This window comes from Chrysochloris asiatica, unplaced genomic scaffold (genome assembly GCF_000296735.1).
Source record: "Chrysochloris asiatica unplaced genomic scaffold, ChrAsi1.0 scaffold00228, whole genome shotgun sequence".
In the NCBI taxonomy this organism is placed as follows: domain Eukaryota; kingdom Metazoa; phylum Chordata; class Mammalia; order Afrosoricida; family Chrysochloridae; genus Chrysochloris; species Chrysochloris asiatica.
This window is the reverse complement of record NW_006408746.1, coordinates 1,401,003-1,421,405: the sequence shown is the minus strand read 5'-3', so window position 1 is coordinate 1,421,405 and position 20,403 is coordinate 1,401,003. Positions and strand designations below refer to the sequence as shown.

The following is a 20,403-nucleotide window of genomic DNA, read 5'->3' as shown; positions in this document are numbered from 1 at the left end:
GTTGTTAATGTGTCTTCCTCCAATCTGGATGCCACGTTTTTCTTCATATAAACCAGCTTCTCGGATTTGCTCAGCATATAGGTTGAATAAAGTATGGTGAAAGAATACAACCCTGTTGTACACATTTCTTAATTTTAAACCATTCGGTGTTCCTATGTTTTGTTGGAACAACTGCCTTCTGGTCCACATAGATTCCTCATGAGCACAATTAAGTGTTCTGGAATACTCATACTTTGTTTGCAATATTGTCCAGAGCTTGTCATGATCCACACAATCAAAAACCTCTGTGTAGTCAATAAAGCACAAGTAAACATCTTTCTGGTATTATCTGCTTTCAGCCAAGATCCATCACACATCTGCAATGATATCCCTCGTTCCACGGCCTCTTCTGAATCCAGCTTGAACCTCTGGAAGTTCTCTGTCAATGTATGCTTGCAGCTGTTTTTGTATTACCTTTAGTAAAACTTTACTCGCATGGGATATCAAAGATATTGTACAATGATTTCTGCATTCCATTGGGTCACCTCACTTTGGAATGGGCACAAAAACGGACATCTTCCAGTCAGCCAGATAGTTGTCTTCCAAATTTCCTGGAAGAGCTGAGTGAGTGCCTTTTATGCTGCATCACTTTCTTGAAAGATTTAAATTTTTATTCCATCAATTCCTGGTGCCTTGTTCTTTGCCAATTCCTTCAATGCACCTTGGATTTCTTCCTTCAGTATCATTGGCTCTTGATCATATGCTACCTCTTGAAATGGTTGCACATCAGCCATTTCCTTTTGGTACAATGACTCTGTGTATTCCTTCCATATTCTTTTGATGCTTTCTGCATCATTCAGTAATTTGCCCAGAGAATCTTTCAATAACGAAAGCCGAGGCTTGGATTTTTTCTTCAGTTCCCCCAGCTTGAGGAATGTTGAGCATGTTCTTCCGTTTTGGTTTTCTGCCTCCAGATCTTTGCACATTTTGCTGTATTATTTGGCTTTATTTTCTCGAGTTGATCTTTGAAAATTTCTGTTCAGCTCTTGTACCTCATCATTTCTTCCATTAGTTCTATAGCCTTTATAGCCCACCCATTTTAGGTAGCCAATGTCTAAGTTGCCTGTCCTTATCAACCCTGTATACAGAGGGGATGATTGGTATTTGATGTGAAAACTCCTTCCCTCTCAGTTGGTATTTTGAGCTACTACATCCATAAATACGTCAAGTTCATCAAATTGTAGCAATTTATACTTGTTTCCTTCACAAAAAATTTCTTTTTAATCTTTCTCTAGTTAAGTTCTGAGGATCATTGACTCTTGATCATATAGTACCCCTTGAAAAGGTTGAATATTGACCATTTCTTTTTGGTACAGTGACTGTGTGTATTCCTCCATTTTTTTTAATTAATTTTTTTTTTTGATGCTTTCTGCATCAGTCAGTAATTTGCCCATAGAATCCTTCAATACTGCAAGTTGAGGTTTTAATTTTTATTTCACTTCCCTCAGCTTGAGAAATGCTGAGTATGTTCTTCCCTTTTGATTTTCTGACTCCAGGTCTTTGGACACTTCATTATAATATTTTACTTTGTCTTCTTGAACTTATCTTTGAAATGTTCTGTTCAGCTCTTGTACCTCACTCACTTCTTCCATTTGCTTTAGTATCTGTATGCTGGAGAGCAAGTTTCATAGTCTCTTCTTACATCTATGTTTTTTTCCTTCTTTCTTGTTTTCTTAATGACTGTTTGCTTTCTTCCTGTATGATGTTCTTGATGTCATTCCACAACTCTGCTGGTCTTCCGTCTTTAATGACCTATCCATCAAATAGTTCTTGAGATGATCTCTCAATTCAGGTGGGATGTGTTCAAGGTCATTATTTTGGCTCTTGTCGACTTCTTTTAATTTTCTTCAGCTTCAGCATGAATTTGCATATGATCAATTGATGGTCTGTTCCAGTCTGCTTTGGTCTTGTTTTGGCTGATGATATGGAGCTTTTCTACTGTCTCTTTCCACAGATGGAGTTGATTTGATTTCTGTGTATTCCTTTTGGTGAGGTCCATGTTGTTTAAAAATGGCATTTGCAATGAACAAATCATTGGTCTTACAAAATTCTATCATATGATCTCCAGCATTGTTTCTATCACCAAGGCCTTATTTTCTAACTACTGATCCTTCCTCTTTGTTTCCAACCTTTGCATTCCAGTCAGCAGTAATGCTCAATACACTTTGACAGCACGAAGAAGTTGGTAGAATTCTTCAATTTCATCATCACTAGTGTAAGTGGTTGGTGCATAAATTTGGATAATAGTGGTATTAACTGGTCTTTCTTGTAGGTGTACAGATATTATCCTATCACAGACAGCATTGTACTTCATGATAGATCATGGAATGTTCTTTTTGATGATGAATGTGACACCATTCCTCTTTGTCATTCTCGGCATAGTAAGCCATGTGATTGTCAGATTCAAAATAGCCAATACCAGTCCACTTCAGCTCCCTAATGTCTAGGATATCCATGTTTATGCTATTTAATTTTTGACAATTTCCAAGTTTTGTACACTCATACTTCATACATTCCATGATCCGATTATTATTGAATATTTACAGCTGTTTCTCTTCATTGAGTTGCCCTCCATCAGCAAATGAAGGTCCCAAGGGCTTTATTGCCTTTGTGCCATCACAGTCTACTCTACTTTGAAGAGACAGCTCTTCTCCAGTTGCATTTTGAGTACCTTCCAACCTGAAGGGCTCACCTTCTGGCACTGTGTCTGACAATATCCTGGGGCTCTTCATGTTTCAAAATTCAACATTCTGGTGCTTAGTGTTTCACTGCTATTCATAAGGTTTACAGTGACTAAATCTTCAGAAGCAGTTTGTCTCTCCATCTTCTTGGTCTGTCTTCGTCTGGAAGCTCATCTAAAACCTGTCCACCGTGGTTGACCCTGCTGGTTTTTAAAATACTGTTGGCATAGCTTTCAGAATCACACTAGCCATCACAGTATGACACACTTTACAGATGAGTGGTTGATATGTATATATATATATATGTATACACACACATATAGGATAAGCACAAGGGTGGCAGTTCGATTCCACCAGCTGTGGGAGAAAGATGAATGCTTCTGCTTTCACAAAGATTCACAGACTTGGAAAGGCTATACAGGGTCACTGTGAGTTGGAATTAACTTGAATACAATTAGCAATATTAACGATATACTATACATATAAAATTTTATGCATAAATATGTAAATGTGTGTACATTTGTGTGCACATATATACATATATAAATAGGGGCTTCAAACTGTTCATGACAAAATTCCATTACCTTTTAATTCATTCTCCATAAACTTTTGATGATCTAGCATACTATATTATTTTGTTTAGCACATGAAGAATATAATTTGTCAATTTAAGACAAAAAACTAGTACAGGAATAAAGGTGTAAGAATAGTATGTATATGTCATATGCTATTGCAAAATGAAGTGAGCAAAAATACAAATAATGGGAGAAAAAGGGAGAAGGGTTAGGTTAAACAAGAAAAAGCAATTTTCATTGGATATAATTTAAAACTATGAATTGAATGTTAGCAGCTTATGTAAGAAGATGAGACTAAAAGCATTCCATAAAAGCATTAGCATGATGGTATCCACAAACAAAAGATTAACCATTCCAAATGATAAAGTTTGCCTTTACTAATTAACACTGAGATAATTTCCAATTTTTTTTTTTGAATCATAGATATATCAATAAACATCTGAATTTACCTTTTTGTGATGTTATTGTTGTTAGGTGCCATCGAGTTGGTTTGACTCATAGTGACCCTATGCACAACAGAACAAATCACTGACTAGTCCTCTGTCATTCTCAAAATAGTTACACTTGAGCCCATTGCTACTGCCACTGTGCTAATCTATCTCGTTGGGGGGGGTGGGCTCCTCTTTTTTGCTGATCCTCCACTTTACCAACCATGATGTTCTCCTTCAGGGACTGGTCCTTTCTAATAACATGTTCTAAGCATGAGAGATTTCCACATTCATGAGATGGATACATCAAATCCAATTAAGTGCTTTTAATTTTATAGGATAACTTCTCAAAAGTGAGGTTTCACACTGAAAGGCATTTGTATTCAATTTTAATATAAATCCAAGTAGATGTGTAGCAGTTTAGTCCTACCAGTAAGGTCTGAGTGTATATCTTGATTCAAATTATACAGAATGATAGATGAAAACCAGTAACATATTGTTGCTTTACCTAACATGCCTTTAACCACTAGTGAGGATGAACATACTTTTTTGCTTAATAAAATGTCTGTCTGTGATTCTAATCCTGTTAACAAGATCATTCCAACCCTAAGGTTGTAAATGTCGTTCTTTAAACATGTATTTTTTACTGTGGCTCAGTTGTTGAGACCAATGAGAAATTTCTCTTTTTAAAAAAGGGAAATGAACTTGGGACAAAAGCAAACCAAAGACAAGAAAGGAGGACAAATATGATTGCTCCATTTTTCTTCATAAGTGAAAGCCATGTTTCAGAAAATGAGACCTATAATGTTGTGAGTGCTTAATTCATTAAAAGCCACATTCTCAGAAAATGTGCAATCAACTGAAAAACGTTTGATGACTCTATTCCATTAATATGGAAATAAAATATATATATACATGTCATTTTTAACTTACATATATATTCCCACTATTCTTATTCCCAGTCTATTTGAAAGTTAAAAGATTTTAGAAAAAGAAGAACAGAATATTTGAGAAAGTTATTCAGAAATTCTCCTTTTTAAAGTGGTATGTGTATGTATGTATATATATGCATGCGGATATGTACGTAAACTACTTAAAAAATCAAATAACATGGCAAAAACATTACTTAAAACACTAGTACGCTAAAAAGTCACTCCATGATTGTTTATTTAAAATATTTATGACTCTGGATGGAAATACATATGGGTTTACATAATTTATGGTTATTCATATAAACCTTCAAATAAATGCTTAATTGTTTATCCATAATTCTTTTGATTTTTCAGAAGCATAATAGTAAATTATCTACCCTCATTAAAAGTGTGCAAACGCTTTTAAATCTTGATTCGTGAAGAAAACACTGAAAGATAACTTAACCTTAACTACATCAAATAATATTATTTGCAATGCTGTCACAGATTTCTCCTGATAAAATAGTCACATATTGTTATTGCACAATTTATGGTACAAGTTATTACGTGCATATAAACCTCCACATGGTGATAGCGTTTCCACTGTAACTTGCTCAACACATTCAAAATTATGAAATACAATTTACAAAATCTTTAACAATATACTTTAAGATAAAAGTATCCTGAGGATATTACAAAATTCATTTTACCAGCCCTTCATTTCTTTTGCTTTATTTAACTCTTTAAATTCCAAGGTAATAGTTGTCCATAGGTTTATTACACAAAAATGTCTTATTTCATAGTTCCTATAAACAAAATAGTATTATTCTATGTGGTATATAATTTTTCCTTAAACACTTAGTCCCATCTTCTTCCAGTCTCACTGGTTAAAATAAAATATTTATCAAGTTTTCTATAATTCTGAATCAGAAAAGTTTACAGCACAAAACAGAAAGAAATAAGGTTAGCACTTTTAAGTTAATAGCATTCTGTATTTTTAATATTTTGGTCATATTTATAATAAAATATTTTGGCAGAAAATAATAAAATAGGTTTTGATTTCCTATTAATGGTAGATCTGGTGAATATTTTACATTTGTAAATACTATCTACTTGAGTGTTTTCACATTTGTTTCTGAAATCATTGCTATAAGGTTTTCAGAATTTTAAGACTAAAAACACCCCAAAATAAGAAATAAAGTAAAATATTTGTTTGCTGTTCAAAAATCCTTTGACAAATTCTCAAACTTACATATGTCAACATATGCTACAGTGTCTTACATACGCCAACAAAGAACCTTTATTGCCTTCTAAAGCTCATTTAACTCAGTGCACCTTTTAAAATAATAATCTTTAAAGGCTTTCTGAAGTTTATTTGCAAATGAGGATTGCAGTTCAAAATTAAGAAGTAAAACACTAAAAAGAATTTTTTAAATGTTGTTATTCTGGTGGCAGTACTTGCTATGGCACAAAAACACAGGAAAAGATATATAGATTTTTATATATACAAAGTTCAAATCAGATGTGTGCAAGATATATATACATATATACACAGACACACACATGTTTACATATAACTTGGGCTCCAGAGAGGGGACTGATGAATATTTTACATAATGGGCCATTTGGTTCATTTATCACTGAAGTCCCAATGACAACTTCAATGTAAATGCCATTATTTGTCTGATTCTTACTCATATGTCATGCTATCATAATTAAGAGGAGGGGAATCTGGGATGTACAAGTTGGATAAAGTAAGTGAGAGTGTAGAGAATGAAGTAATGACTATTCTGTGCAACAGTTGTTACATAAGAACATTTTTACTGTGAAGGAAATTCACGCAGAGATATCTGCAGAAGAGATCAACAATAAGAAAAAGAAAACAAAACTCCTTTAATACATACTATAACATACTGCATGTATTAATATTAGCAATACTTATTTACTGTAGGCAATATAATTCTGAATGACCTTGCTAATCTTTAAGGCATCAGTGCATCAGGGGCAAAGGCTCTATTAAATAAATATGAAAACAAGTAAGCATTAGCTTATTTGTGGCACTGATTAAGTGTGATCACTGTATATTATATCTGTTGTCCACTGCCATGACACAGGTAATAAATTATACATATTATGATCAAAATGTTAGAGCATAAATCTTACATCATTTTTCAACACTTCATTTAATGGGTTAAACTGATCTGGTAGTATTCTCATTTTCATTGTTCCATCAGCTCCACAAGAGAAAATGTGATTTGCTGGTCCTGTTTCAATCTGCATCACTCCGGTTCCAATATTCCTGAAGATGGACTGCCGAGCATGTTCATTGATAAAAGTATGAAGAAGACTAAAGGTAGAAAGACTCCAAATCTGAAAAATATTAAGAACAATATACAAAAATTTTAGCTTCACCTTCCTATGCAGATGGCAGTCCCTAGGTGGTGCAAAGAGCTAAGCCCTTGGCTGCTTAAAAAAGGTTGGCAGTTTGAATCCATGCAGAAGCATCTTATAGAGGAAGAAAGGCCTCTATTTCCAAGAAAATCAGCTACTGAAAATCTTAAGGAGCACAGTGTCACCATGAGTCAGAATGCACTCCAGGACAAATGGTTTAGGTTTGGCACTATGCTTATAAGGAATTTCCAAAACAAATATGAAGAACTTTTGTAGGTTGCAGATTGTAACACTTTGTGTATAAAGATAATTAAAACCAAAGCCCATTGCCCTCATGTTGACTCTGACTCATAGCACCCCTATAGGACAGAGTAGAACTGCACCACAGGGTTTCCAAAGCTGTAAGTATTTGCAGATGCAGACTGCCTCATCTTTACCTTTTGGAACTGCTGGTGGATTTGAATAGCCAATCTATCTAGTTAGTTGCCAAGCGTTTTAATCACTGCACTGCCAAAGGTTCCTGGTTATATTTAGGGCTGCCCATTTTCCAAACAGCTTTTTTATCATTAAATTTTTTTTTAAGTTTTTATTGTTAATTGATTAGTAGTTTACACAGGAGAACATCGATGTTACACTCATTATTTCATTGCAATGATAACAATCTCCATGCGTTATCATTCAACAATATCTGCTTCTATTCCCTCTGTTATTATTATTATTTGGAATGTACACAAAAACACTCAGGAATATATAATCATTTAAACAACCAAAGGGCACATTCTGCAAGCCTGTCTCCTGGCTGCCAACACACAGCCTCTATCTTTCCATGAGTCCAGAGTCATCAGCTGCTCTCTCTTTCCACGTCCTCATCTCTGGTGTCACTATTCCTTTGGATAGGGTCCCACATTCTGTTTGTGCTCTTTTCCCTTGATGGTGTTAGGGTCTTCTCTTCCTGAACTGTAAGATTAACTACTTCACCCTTTTTGTTACAAAATTCTTCCTTTACAATTGTGACCGTCACAATTAGTCATAATTATTCACTATTGAATCATAAGAATTTATCCCCATTTCCTTTCATCAGACCCATCTAGACAAGATGAGAACTACTCAGTGGGAATTCTACCTTCCCCCACACACTCTGAAACTAAACTCTTTCTTGAAAATTTATAAGCCAGTCACTTCATGCCTTTATAGCCCCCTCATTTTAAGTAGCCAATGTCTAAGTAAGTCGTCCCTGTCAACTCTGTATACGAAGGGGACATGATTGGTACTTGATGTGAAGACTCCTGCCCTCTCTGTTGGTATTTTGAGCTACTACATAAGTATAGGTCAAGTTCATTAAATTTTAGCAACTTCACTTGTTTCCTTTATCAAAAATTGTTTTTTTATCTTCCTCTAGTCGACCATCACCAAGTCAAGTTCTGATCATCAAGCCATCGAGGATAGGTCAAATGGCAACTATCTACAAGTTTGGGCATTCTTATGTGTCTCCCCTCACTTCCTATCAGCTGGATGCTTCACTCTCAGCTCTAGTCCTCTGTGGCTATGCCCTTGTCCATGGGCTCAGCAGTCCCAAGGTCTCACCACACTTCAGACCAACAATCCCTCCCTCTTTTCTCTCTTATCTCCAGGTTGGTGGGAGTCTATGGAACGTGGTTGAACTCAGCCCATGTCTTCATTGCTGCCTATCCCCCTCTTCCATTCACCAGTAGAACAACATGGTCACCAGCAATCTTATATGACTGCTCATGTGGTCCTTTTGAGTTTCAGTCTTGGAGGGGGGTTTGTCCTGAAGGGAGTTGATTGCTTGCCTTGATGGCTCCTTGGCAAACAACTTGCTTGGTCTTGTAGTAGCCAATCATACTGTCATTTTTGTTTTGTATTTTTCCTGCTGGTTTTTCTTTTAAGAAATATCTTCTGTTCCTCTAGCTGATGTGGTCCTTTTGAGTTTCAGTCTTGGAGGGGGGTTTGTCCTGAAGGGAGTTGATTGCTTGCCTTGATGGCTCCTTGGCAAACAACTAGCTTGGTCTTGTAGTAGCCAATCATACTGTCATTTTTGTTTTGTATTTTTCCTGCTGGTTTTTCTTTTAAGAAATATCTTCTGTTCCTCTAGCTGTTCCAGGCTGGTCTGCTTGTCCTTTCAACTGGGAACGTCCCAACTCAAAACGTTTCTGGATGGGTCTCATTATCATTAAATTCTTAAAACATATCCAGTAAAAGGAGACGATATTATAAACCTCAAATTGGAGATGAGATTAAATAAACTAAGATACACAGAGGTTAAGTGTATAGTACTATAAAAACTTATAATATTATGGGAACTAAAATCCAAGTTTCCTATCTCTCAGGATAGCTTTAACTACTGCAGTTGTACCATGGGGTAATTTCTTCTTCACAATATCAAAATACCCACCAAAGACTCAGAACAGCTGGAAAGAAGGAAGTAACTAACACCTAGAAAGGCTCTAACACTAAGCAAAGCTATATTCCAACTACAAGGTAAAGGTAATTACATGGGTGAGTCAAAAATTATTCACACTGTGGTGACAGAATTTAATCAACTTTTAGAAAAGACAAATAATTTTTCAACATAATCTCCTTGCTTTTCAATACACTTTGTCCATCTGTCAACAAGCTTTCCTATTCTCTTATGAAAAAATATTTTAGGCTGAGCTGCAAGATCCACGTCTTCATCAGCAGTGAATCTTTGTCCTTGAAGGGCTGCCTTCAGGGGACCAAAGAGGTGAAAATATGATGGAACAAGATCAGGACTATATGTAGGTTGATTTAACACCTCAAAGTGAAGTTTTTGCAGAGTTTCAACAGTATGGGCATAGGTGTGCAGACAAGATGTCACACAAGATGACAATACCCTCGGATTGCAGTCCTCTGCATTTAAAACAAAGTTTAGGCTTCAGCTCTTCAGTGAGCACCTAGCTCATTGTCACTAACACTGTTGATTGCTGAACCCTTTTCCTGATAGCGTTCCAACACTGGCCCTTGAGAACACCAGAAAACGAACTTTCTAGCTTGATGGTTGACTTTTGAACTTTTCTTGGATGGAGACTGAGGATGTTTCCATTCCAAACTCTGCCATTTATGCTCAGGCTCATAGTGATGAATCCATATTTTGTTACTAGTAATGATTTTTTATTTTTTCCAGAAAAACCAGCACTTGTATTGCAATAATAAAACTTGAAATTCATGAATGGGGCAGCAACAACTTCTCTCACCAAATCACTACACAGGACAACAAAGGGATGAGAGGGGGAAGGAAAAAGCCAGGAAACCTTTGAGATCAGTAGGGGGAGCTGAGCATCAAAAAACAGATGCTAAAGCTGCAATAACCAGCATCATTTTCTTAGAGAACACTCAAGGATTTGACATGATGGCTGGGCTTTCACTGGGTGTTAAATGTCTACAAACAGCACCTTCAATTTAAGCTTTCAATTAAAGATCTTAAAATTTAGGAAGTGGTGGAGTTTTGGTAATTATGGAATTATAAAAATCCTGAAAATCTGTTAGAAAAACCATAGGATGGCAAAAAAAAAAAAAAGGCAAACCAGGCCACAAAGGCTTCCAAGGTCCCTGCTGGCCCAGGGACAGATATCTGTAGCGCCCAATACCACAGTGGAAACTATCTGCTTTCAAAAGGCAGGATTTAAGGGGAAGGTGAGTGGGCCAGGAGAGACAAAGGTGTTCCACTTCTCCACTTCAGTTTGGGACATTTGAATTCAACACAAGGACATTTCTCAACTTGGAGAAAAATTCAGCCTTCAATGCCTCACATCTCCTATGGCTTTGTGTAGCACGGCAGCACGAATGTTTAATACATAATAAAAATTTCATCCAAAAATATAAAATAAACTTTCTTGTACCCTTCTCCCATCCCAAACCAATTCCTATTCTAAAGTTCACCCATTGTGCTGTTAATACTGGCTCATATGCTTAATGGGAAACTTAGATCCAAAAGACTGAAACTGAATCTTCACCCCCCAAATCAGAACGAAACAGAATGAGTAATTTGAGGTGGATGGCATATAGTTTTAGTCACCATACATATGAGGAGAAAGGGGAAGAGGAAACAGAGGTGTCAGAAGCAAAGCTGAGTGACAGAACGAGTGAATGTCGGAGAAAGCTCCATATGGAGTCATGTGTGCAAGTCTGGAGGTGCTAGATCCCTCTGTGGCAGATCCAAGAATAGGAAGCTAGGGGAGGCCATTCTTGTCATTCCAGTTTTAGAAGATCCACATCAAAGACGAGAGTGGTGTTTGGTGGGATGAGACCTGGGTGCCCAGTGGTACCGTAGGCATAGTCTGGGGAGATGGCAAGTTTGGCTCTCTAACCCATACTCATATGGGCAACCTTTCATCCCCAGCCTTGGATTACCTCCTGCTTGCCTAGCATAAACGTAATGGGCTTGTTTCTATCCTGGAAGGAATAAAATTTCTTTCCATCTTCAAGCATCCCCGTGTAATGTACCTCGCAGTTCTGGCTGCGCTTCGGGCAGGTGCTCCTGACTCTGGGGGAGATGTCTCCACTTGCACTCTCATGGCTGCAGCAGTAGTAGTGGACGCTGGGTGAGTGGCATGGACCAAGAGCAGACCTGGCAACGATTCCCTGGCTCTGACTAGTAATGACTTTTTAAAAAAGAAACTTTTCGCTTCCTTTCAGTATCAGTCCAAATTTTGTTTGTAGATGTTTGTGTTTATGAAATTCTGTGAGTTTTTTTCAGCACCCATCTCACACAAAGTTTTCAAAAGCAAGTCTGTCATAGATTATTTCATAGGCAGGGCCATGGCTGATTTGCAAATGATTTGCCACATAATCTACTGTCACTGATTTATTCAACAGAATCATTTCACATGCACGATCAATGTTGTCATCAGCCATAGACAGGGGCAGGTGTTTTAATATAACTGGAGTGTGGATAATTTCTTACCCTAGTATTATAACTTCAGAATATTTATTTTATCATGATTTATTTTCTGTAATAAATTATTAGAATCTTAACTTGAATGTTTTCAGGACATCTATTATAGAGCAGGAAAACCAATTTATTTCTTGTTTTTATGAGATCACACTTTTAAACGAAGTCTTTGTCCACTCTAATAAATTTGTACTATAAAAACATAAATTTATTAAATTATGACTTCTGTGTTCTACATACTATGCTTTCAAAAAATGTTTTACATGATTAAACAATAAATCTCAGAATTAGAAAACAAACTAATCTAAAACATACATGACTTATTCTAACAAAATGTAGCTGAAATAAGAAACTATCTTCAAACTATCTTCAAACTGAATTCTATGGCTGCTATTGTATATACTTGTCTCAAATAGAAAAAGTATTTTCAAAGTTTTCTAATTGTAGTTAAATTTTTTTTCTGGCTGAGAATTACAGAAACAATTTGTCTAATCCTAACCAAGAACTGGAGTCCTACTGTGGTAATGCAGAATAAGCACTGGATGGCTAACCACAAGGTCAGCAGTTCAAACTCAACAGCTGCTCCTCAGAAACCCTGTACAGGGAACGAACTCAACAGCACTTAACAACTACATCAACCAATTATTATAATGTATTTGCCCTAATATGTTCACTATTGGAGTCCTGGTGTGGTACTGCAGTATAAGCACTGGACTGTAAGGTCGGTTTGAACCACAAAGTCAGCGGTTCAACCTCACCAGCTACTTCTCGGAAACCCTATACAGGGTCGCCATGAGTCAGAACTGACTCAATAGCATTTAACACCAACAACATGCTCACTATTGATTAAATGAATGAACAGATTCTAAAAAAACACCTCTCCGGTCTTGGAGTACTAACTATTAGAATAACAGAGACTAGTTGAAAATGACCTCTATCCCAGTGGTGGTGGTGGTTATGCGCCAAGGAGTCGGAACCAATTCATAGCGACACCGTATAGGCTTTCCGAGGCTATAAATCCTTATGGGAGTAGAAAGCCTAATCTTTCTCCCACGGAACAGCTGATAGTTTCTAACTGCTGACCTTATGGTTTGCGGCCCGATTCGTAACCACTACACTACCAGAGGCCCAGTTGTTGTTAGGTGCCACCAAGTCAGTGCCAACTCATAGTGACCCTATGCACAGCAGAACCAAACACTGCCTGATCCTGGGCCAACCTCACTATTGTTGCCATGCTTGAGTCGACTGATGCTGCCACTTGGCCAATCCATCTTGTTGGGTGTCTTCCAGTAGGTGTTACTAAATGTGGCCAGAAGATCCACCATCAAAACCACTAGGTATATCTTATAAAACTGCAGATTCTTGAGTCTAGAAGGTAAACCAACTCAGTATTCTAGGGATGAGACTCAAGAAATTTGCATCTTTAATAAGTGACCTAACATTTTTAACAAGCTGTTTAATGTTTTAAACACAGTGGTTTCTGAAAATATAAGCAGGTAGGGCTTATCAAGGTACATTCAGAATTCTTGAATCAGGTACTGATGATGATATAAACGGATGAGGAGAAATCTTGGAATAGGGAAAATATCAATGTATTTCTTAGCATTCAAAAGTTGAAGTCAGTAAAATGTATAACTCTGAGGATGGATATAAAGTACAGACTACTGTAACTCTGAAATCTGTTCGTTGTTATTGTCAGGTGCCATCAAGTCGGCACCGACTCATAGCGACCCCATGCACAGCAGATGGAAACAATGTCCGATCCTGGGCCAACCTTACTACCGCCGCCACAGATGCACTGAAATTTATTTTGTATTAATTAAATGTATTTGAAACCAACTGAAAAACAGAAAAACGTAAAGTGTAAATATTATTTTATGTAACACAAGATGGACTATATATGGGCCTTGTTGAATATCATCAATATATTTGAAGAGCTAAGGTTTCTGAAAGGAGCTCTGGTAGCTTAGTTCTTATGAATCGGGCTGCTAACCTCAGGATTATCAGTTTGAAACTACCAGCTGTTTCAAGGAAAAAGATGAGGCTTTCTGCTCCTGTAAAGATTTAGCCTTGGAAACCCTGTACAGGGTCGCTATGAGTCTGAACCGACTCCACGGCACCTAACAACAAGGTTTCTGAAGATTTGTTTTAATTTTGTAGCTACTGTAATATCACTGTTTACCTTTATAGTCCCTTCAGCAGATCCTGTAACAAAATACTCTTCTGTTGGATCAATAGCAATTGCTTTAACTGGAGAGTCATGACTCTGGAAAAGCTGTCTCTGCTGTCGCTGGCGAAGATCAAATACACATGTAAAGCCTTTTCTGCCACCTGATATCAACAGCTGATGTTTTGGGGCATATGCTAATACTGTGGCTCCACTATCATGGCAGGGGAAAGCTGAAAGTACAGAAAATAAAAGAAACCATTTAGCAATATAAAAGAAAAAAAAAAAAAACACACAACAACCAGATTTCTTACTTCTAGTCCAGATGGAATAATAGACCACATTTATTTTCCTCCTAGAAACAATGAAATTTCCAAATTATTTGACAATGGACAGCAGTCAATGAAGAACAACAACCCCAGAGAGATGGAGAATAAACTAGATTAACCCCTAAGATTGCGCTAGCTTACTTACTAGACAGCCTTTATGGGCCTGGCACAAGGAAGTTGTTGTTGTTGTTAGGTGCCATTGAGTTAGTACTGACTCTTAGCAACCCTATGCACAACAGAACAAAACGTTACCCAGTCCTGGGCCAACCACACAATTGTTGCCATGCTTGAACCCACTGATGCTGCCTGTTTTCCAATCCATCTCGCTGGAGGTCTACCTCTTTTTTTCCAACCCGCCACCTTACCAAACATGGTATCCTTCTCCAGTGACTGGTCCCTCCTGACAATATGCCCGAAGTATGAGAGATGAAGTTTGGCCATCCTGGCCTCCAAGGAGCACTCTGGTTGTACTTCATCCAACACAGATCTGTTGGTTCTTTTGGCAGCCCATGGCACTTTCAATATTCTCCTCCAACACCAGGACTGAAAAGCATCAATTCTACGGTCTTCCTTATTCACTGTCCTGTTTTCGCATGCATATGAGGTTATTGAAAATACCATGGCTTGTGTCAGGTGCATCTTAGTCCTCAAGCTGACATCTTTACTCTTCAACTTTGCCTATTGCAATACGTCATTTGATTTCGTGACTGTGCTTACATGAGTGTTGATAGTTGATCCAAGAAGAATGAAGTGACATCACTGTTTAACTTTTCTCTGTTGCTATTTGCTCAGCATACAGTTTGAAAAAGTATGGTGAAAGGATACAACCCTGTCGAAAACCTTTCTTAATTTTAAACTATTCATTGTTTCCGTGTTCTGTTTGAACAACTGCCTCTTGGTCCATGTACAGATTTCTAATGAGCACAATTAAGTTGTTCTGGAATACTCATACCTTGCAATGTTGAAAAAAGAAGAGAAGACCCAAATTGAGCCAAGTAACTATATACCAGAAAAGAGATTAATATCCAGAATATATAAAGAACTCCAACAAAAAAAGACTATCAACCCCATCAAAAACTGGGCAATGGAGTTGAATAAACATTTCTCCAAAGAAAATATACAAATCACCTATATGCACATGAAAAGAGGTTCAAAGTCATTAGTTACCAATCAAAACCACAGAGAGACACCACTTGGCACTCATTAGGCTAGTTATTATCATAAAAATGGGGGGGTGTTCTGATACATGTGAAGAAATTGAAACCTCATCCATTGCCTGCTATAAAAAATTGTTCCTCAAACAACTTAAATATATACTTTTACATGTTATTGCTGATAGGTGCTGCTGAGTTGATTTTGACTCATAGTGACCGTATCTACAACAGAACAAAATGTTGCTTGGTCCTGCACCATCCTCACAATTGTTCTATTTGAGCCCATTGTTGCTGTTGATGTGTCAATCTATCTCATTGGGTGTCTTCTGCCTTTTTGCTGACTCTCCACTTTGTCAAGCATGATATGCTTCTCCAGGGGCTGATCCCTTGTCATTCTTGCTTATAAGGAGCATTCTGGCTGTAACCCAAGATAGATTTGTTTGTTCTTCTGGCAGACTATGATACTTTTGATATTCTTCATCAACACCATAATTCAAATGCATCAATTTTTCTAAGTAAGGTCTTTCTTATTCATTGTCCAGTTTTCATATGCTAATGAAGCAACTGAATATATCATGGCTTGGGTCAGGTGCACTTTAATCCTCAAACTGACTTCTTTGCTCTTTAATACTCTAAAGAGGTCTTTTGCAGCAGATTTGGCTAATGCAACACATTGTTTGATATCTTTACTGCTGCTTCCAAGAGCACTGATATGGATGTAAGCAAATTGAAATCCTTGATAACTTTAATCTTTTCTGCATTTATCATGATATTATTTATTGGTGCAGTTGTAAGGATTTTCAACTTCTTTACATTGAGGTGCAATACATATTGAAGGCTAGTCTTTGATCTTCATCAGCAATTATTTCAAGTGTTCTTTGCTTCCAACAAGCAAGGTTGTAGGATAAGATTTCATCATGTGACCCAGAAATTCTACTCTTAACCTCAATGATTTGAAAACAGGTACTCAAACAGATATCTGTACACTAATGTTCGCTGCAGCATTATTTGCAAAAGACAAAAGGCGGAAACAACTCAAGTGCCCATCAACAGATGAATGGACAAATAAAAGATGATATATGCTAACCTCAAGGTCGGCAGTTCGAAACTACCAGCAGTTCCGCGGGAGAAAGATGAGGCGTTCTGCTCCCGTAAAGATTTACAGCCTCGGAAACCCTGTGCAGGGTCACTATGAGTTGGAACCGACTCCACGGTACTTAACAACAACAACAATATACAAACAATGGGATATTATTTAGCAATAAAGAGAAATGAGTTACTGATAACATTTGATGAATTACTGGCATGATGAACCCTTAAAAGAGCATTCTATATGAAATAAGTCAGACATAAAAGGACAAATAGTGTAAAATTCCACTTATATGACATATCTCAAATAAGACAAATACATAGAGAAAGAAGAGTATTAGTGGTTATGAGGAATTAAGGGAAAAATTAAATGCGGAGTTGTTACTTAAAGTGTACTGAATTTCTGTTTGGGAAGAGGAAAACATTTGGAAATGGTTACTGGTGATGGCTGAACTACACACTGAATTTAATTAAGGTCAATGAATTTGTACACTTAAAAATAGTTAAGATGGAAAACGTTTTGCGTGTATTTTTTACCTCAACAAAGAAATTAATATATTAAATACCTAACCAGCCTAAAAACATCCATTTAAGCATCAATTTGATGTATGATTTGTTTGCCTTATAAAATTTATGGAAAGCTTTTCAATCTTACCATGGACTAAACTGTTGGCAGGTGCAACGAGAGTATCCCACAGGCATATGTTTCTAGAATGAAAAGAAAATATTACGTCTTAAATGACACAAAAAACTCACACTAGAGAGATAAATAAAGTATGTTCTACATAATTACATTAATGCTTAGAACTATGCTCTCACAGAAGGCTCCTACATTTATAAAAGCACCAAATCTATACAACCAAAATAATCAGAGGTTATTTTTACATAAATTAAAAAATACTACTTTACAAAATTCTGTAACTATAGGATTGTTGTTGTTGTTAAGTGCCGTTGAGTCGGGTCCGACCCATAGCGACCCTGTACAGGGTTTCCGAGGGTGTAAATCTTTACGGGAGTAGAAAGCCTCATCTTTCTCCCGCGGAGTGGCTGGTAGTTTCGAACCGCTGACCTTAAGGTTCGCAGCCCGATTCGTAACCACTACGCTACCAGAGCTCCTTAGCAGTATAAATAAAATCACGACTGAATAAGAAAACTACATTTTATTTTCATCAAATCTCTTAACAGTATAACATTTTATACTCATCAAATCTCCTAACAAATAGCAGGAGACACTGTGCACAAAGATAACATACCTATTATGAATCGAACCTGCTTTTGTTTCCTTTTACGAGCTGCAAAGGATGCATCAACATATGTAATGCATTTCCATGGACAATGGGGCCATCACCTCCATATTATTCTTTAATTTTGGTTAGAATAAATATCTTAATTACACATGTGCTAGGATGGGAGGGAGGGATGATTTATTTGCCTTTCTGGTTATGATTTTCCTCAGACAGAACTCCAAATCCTTGTCCTCTAGCACACAGCAATTTGTTCAGTCACCTTGAGCTGGTCTCAAAGTGATTTGATACACGTAAGAAACTTGCCCTACTGGAACTGCTCCCCCAGAAGATTGCTGATTTTTGCCTTCTTTTTCCTTTCATCATATTTTTTTCTGAACTTCCTTTGATCAGTTTTTAATATCTCTTTCTTGTTAGGAGTCAATTTGGCTTCCTTCTTGTGGACAAGAGGCAATGTGCACAGTGAGACTTATAGACTGCCAGCATGGTGTGCTATCAATGAGAACAATGTAGTTCTGCACCATGATCTTGGTTTGGGTCAGCTCATTATTGAATGCATTGTACACAACATAGATGATCCTTGTTTTGTGAGTATAACATTCAGAGCCACATGAGAAGTTCCCCATGTTCAGCCTTAGGTCCTGGTAGTTCTTGTTGCCTCCTCTCACATGAACTGTATTGACACAGGGACTGATCTTAGTGTTGGCAGCTGGGCATCACAGTTCATAGTTCTGCTTCTTGTGGTAGGACTTTCTCTTGCCCCAGGTCTTGAGGTGCTGTGCCAGTTGTTACAGGAGATGTGGATCACTCAGTGCCCCCATATTATTACAGTATGATTTGTAGTGCAAAGTGAGACTTCACAGACACACCTAAAAACTCACTAACCATACTCAGTCTTGGTCACAGGAACCAAAATTAAGAGAGAGATGATGGTGGTGGAGAAGAGGCACTTTCTTGCAATGTTAGATTAATTTTTATGGAGGGAAGTGCAAGTTACTAGCTATGTCATCTTATATAAATGAGTCTTTCTGAGTTTCATTTTTCTCTTGTGAAACAGTTACAATTGCTAATTCATAGGGCTGTGGCAATGCTTAACTAAGTAATACCGTCAACAAATAAAAGTTTGTTTTTACTTTAAACTTGCTTAATATATACAGAATTTTGTTGTTGTTGCTAAATACCGTCAGTCGGCTACAACTTACAGTGACCATGTATAGGGTTTCCAGTTGGCAGACGGTAGGTCTGAACTGTCAACCTTGCAGTTAGTAGTTGCTTATACTATAGTGCCACACCAGGACTCCAATACATAAAGAATTATTTTTTCCTAAAGTCTTAACATTAAAAAACTTAAAAGCAGAGAACAAATTTTGTTTATGAGGTCACAAGAAAATCCTTAGCTATATAATTAGAACACAAAAATGGATCTCAACAAGAACAAGTATTTATAATAAAAATACTTAAAGGAATGAAAAAAATTCTTAAAAAAGCAAGGGAATAGGGGGGAAATAATGTTAAGATGCTTGGCTGTCTTTTGATCTTGGTTTTCCTTGTATACCATTATAACATAAGACACTTGAGGGGGAGAGAAAGAAATAGCCAGAAATACCACCATAGAAAGCTTGTAAGTCCATCTTCTGTCTATAACTGATTGGAATACCTAAAATGGGGCTACCACGTGCCCAGTTAAGGAGGCTTCCTGGGGAGCCTCTGCATTACATAAGACCATAGGTGGAATCCTAAATAGCATCCAGAATCTTCTTAGGTGGGAAATTTCCACTTGAAAGGACAAGCAGACCATCCTGGAGCAGCCAGAAGAACAGACGATACTTCTTGAAAGAAAAGACTGACAGGAAAAATACAAAACAATATAGGCAGACCGACTGATCACTACAAGAACAAACAAGTGGCTCGCCCAGGAGACACCAAGGGTCCCCTCAGGGCACACCTCCTTCTAAGACTAAGACTCAATAGGAATGCATGGTGTGATTGGTGACCACGTTTGTCATGGATAAGGGGAAGTAAGGGAAAAACAGCAATGAAACTGCGAGCTAAGTCCAACCACGTTCAATACACTCCTATGAACCCGGGTGGAGACCTCTTTGGCCAGCAGTTTAGCAAGACCTGGGGACTCCTGGTTCCAGAGTCAGGGACAGAGCCACAGAGGACTAGAGTGGAAAGTGAAGCATCCAGATGATACAAAGAGAGGGCATATACACAACACCCACACTTACAGACAATACCCACTTGACCTGGCTTCAATGGCTGAATGATCGGAGCTCAACTAGAAGAAGAAAAAAAAGAGTAATCTGATCCAGTATGATGAACCTGACCTATACCTATGGATGCAGTAGCTCAAAAGAGGGAACAAATCTTTACAGCGAGGATCATTCCCACCCCCCTCAATACATAGGGTAGACAGGGATGGGCAACTTGTCTGCTCCCATAAAGATTCAGAGGTTCAGTCC

At 37.4% G+C, this 20,403-nt stretch overlaps 1 protein-coding gene and 1 pseudogene across 1 annotated transcript in view; both read right to left on the bottom strand.

The window, feature by feature from the left end:
• Nucleotides 1–6,779: 6,779 nt before the first annotated feature.
• The window catches only part of DMXL1 (Dmx-like 1), a 280,448-nt gene continuing 266,824 nt past the window's right edge, over nucleotides 6,780–20,403 (bottom strand). The window contains exons 41-43 of the mRNA XM_006873194.1: nucleotides 17,350–17,402; nucleotides 14,138–14,355; nucleotides 6,780–7,004 (exon numbers count right to left, since the gene is read on the bottom strand). Coding sequence (XP_006873256.1) covers nucleotides 6,780–7,004; nucleotides 14,138–14,355; nucleotides 17,350–17,402 — 496 coding nt within the window. The remainder of the gene's footprint in view (nucleotides 7,005–14,137; nucleotides 14,356–17,349; nucleotides 17,403–20,403) is intronic.
• Nucleotides 11,176–11,578, bottom strand: LOC102841923 (annotated as a pseudogene).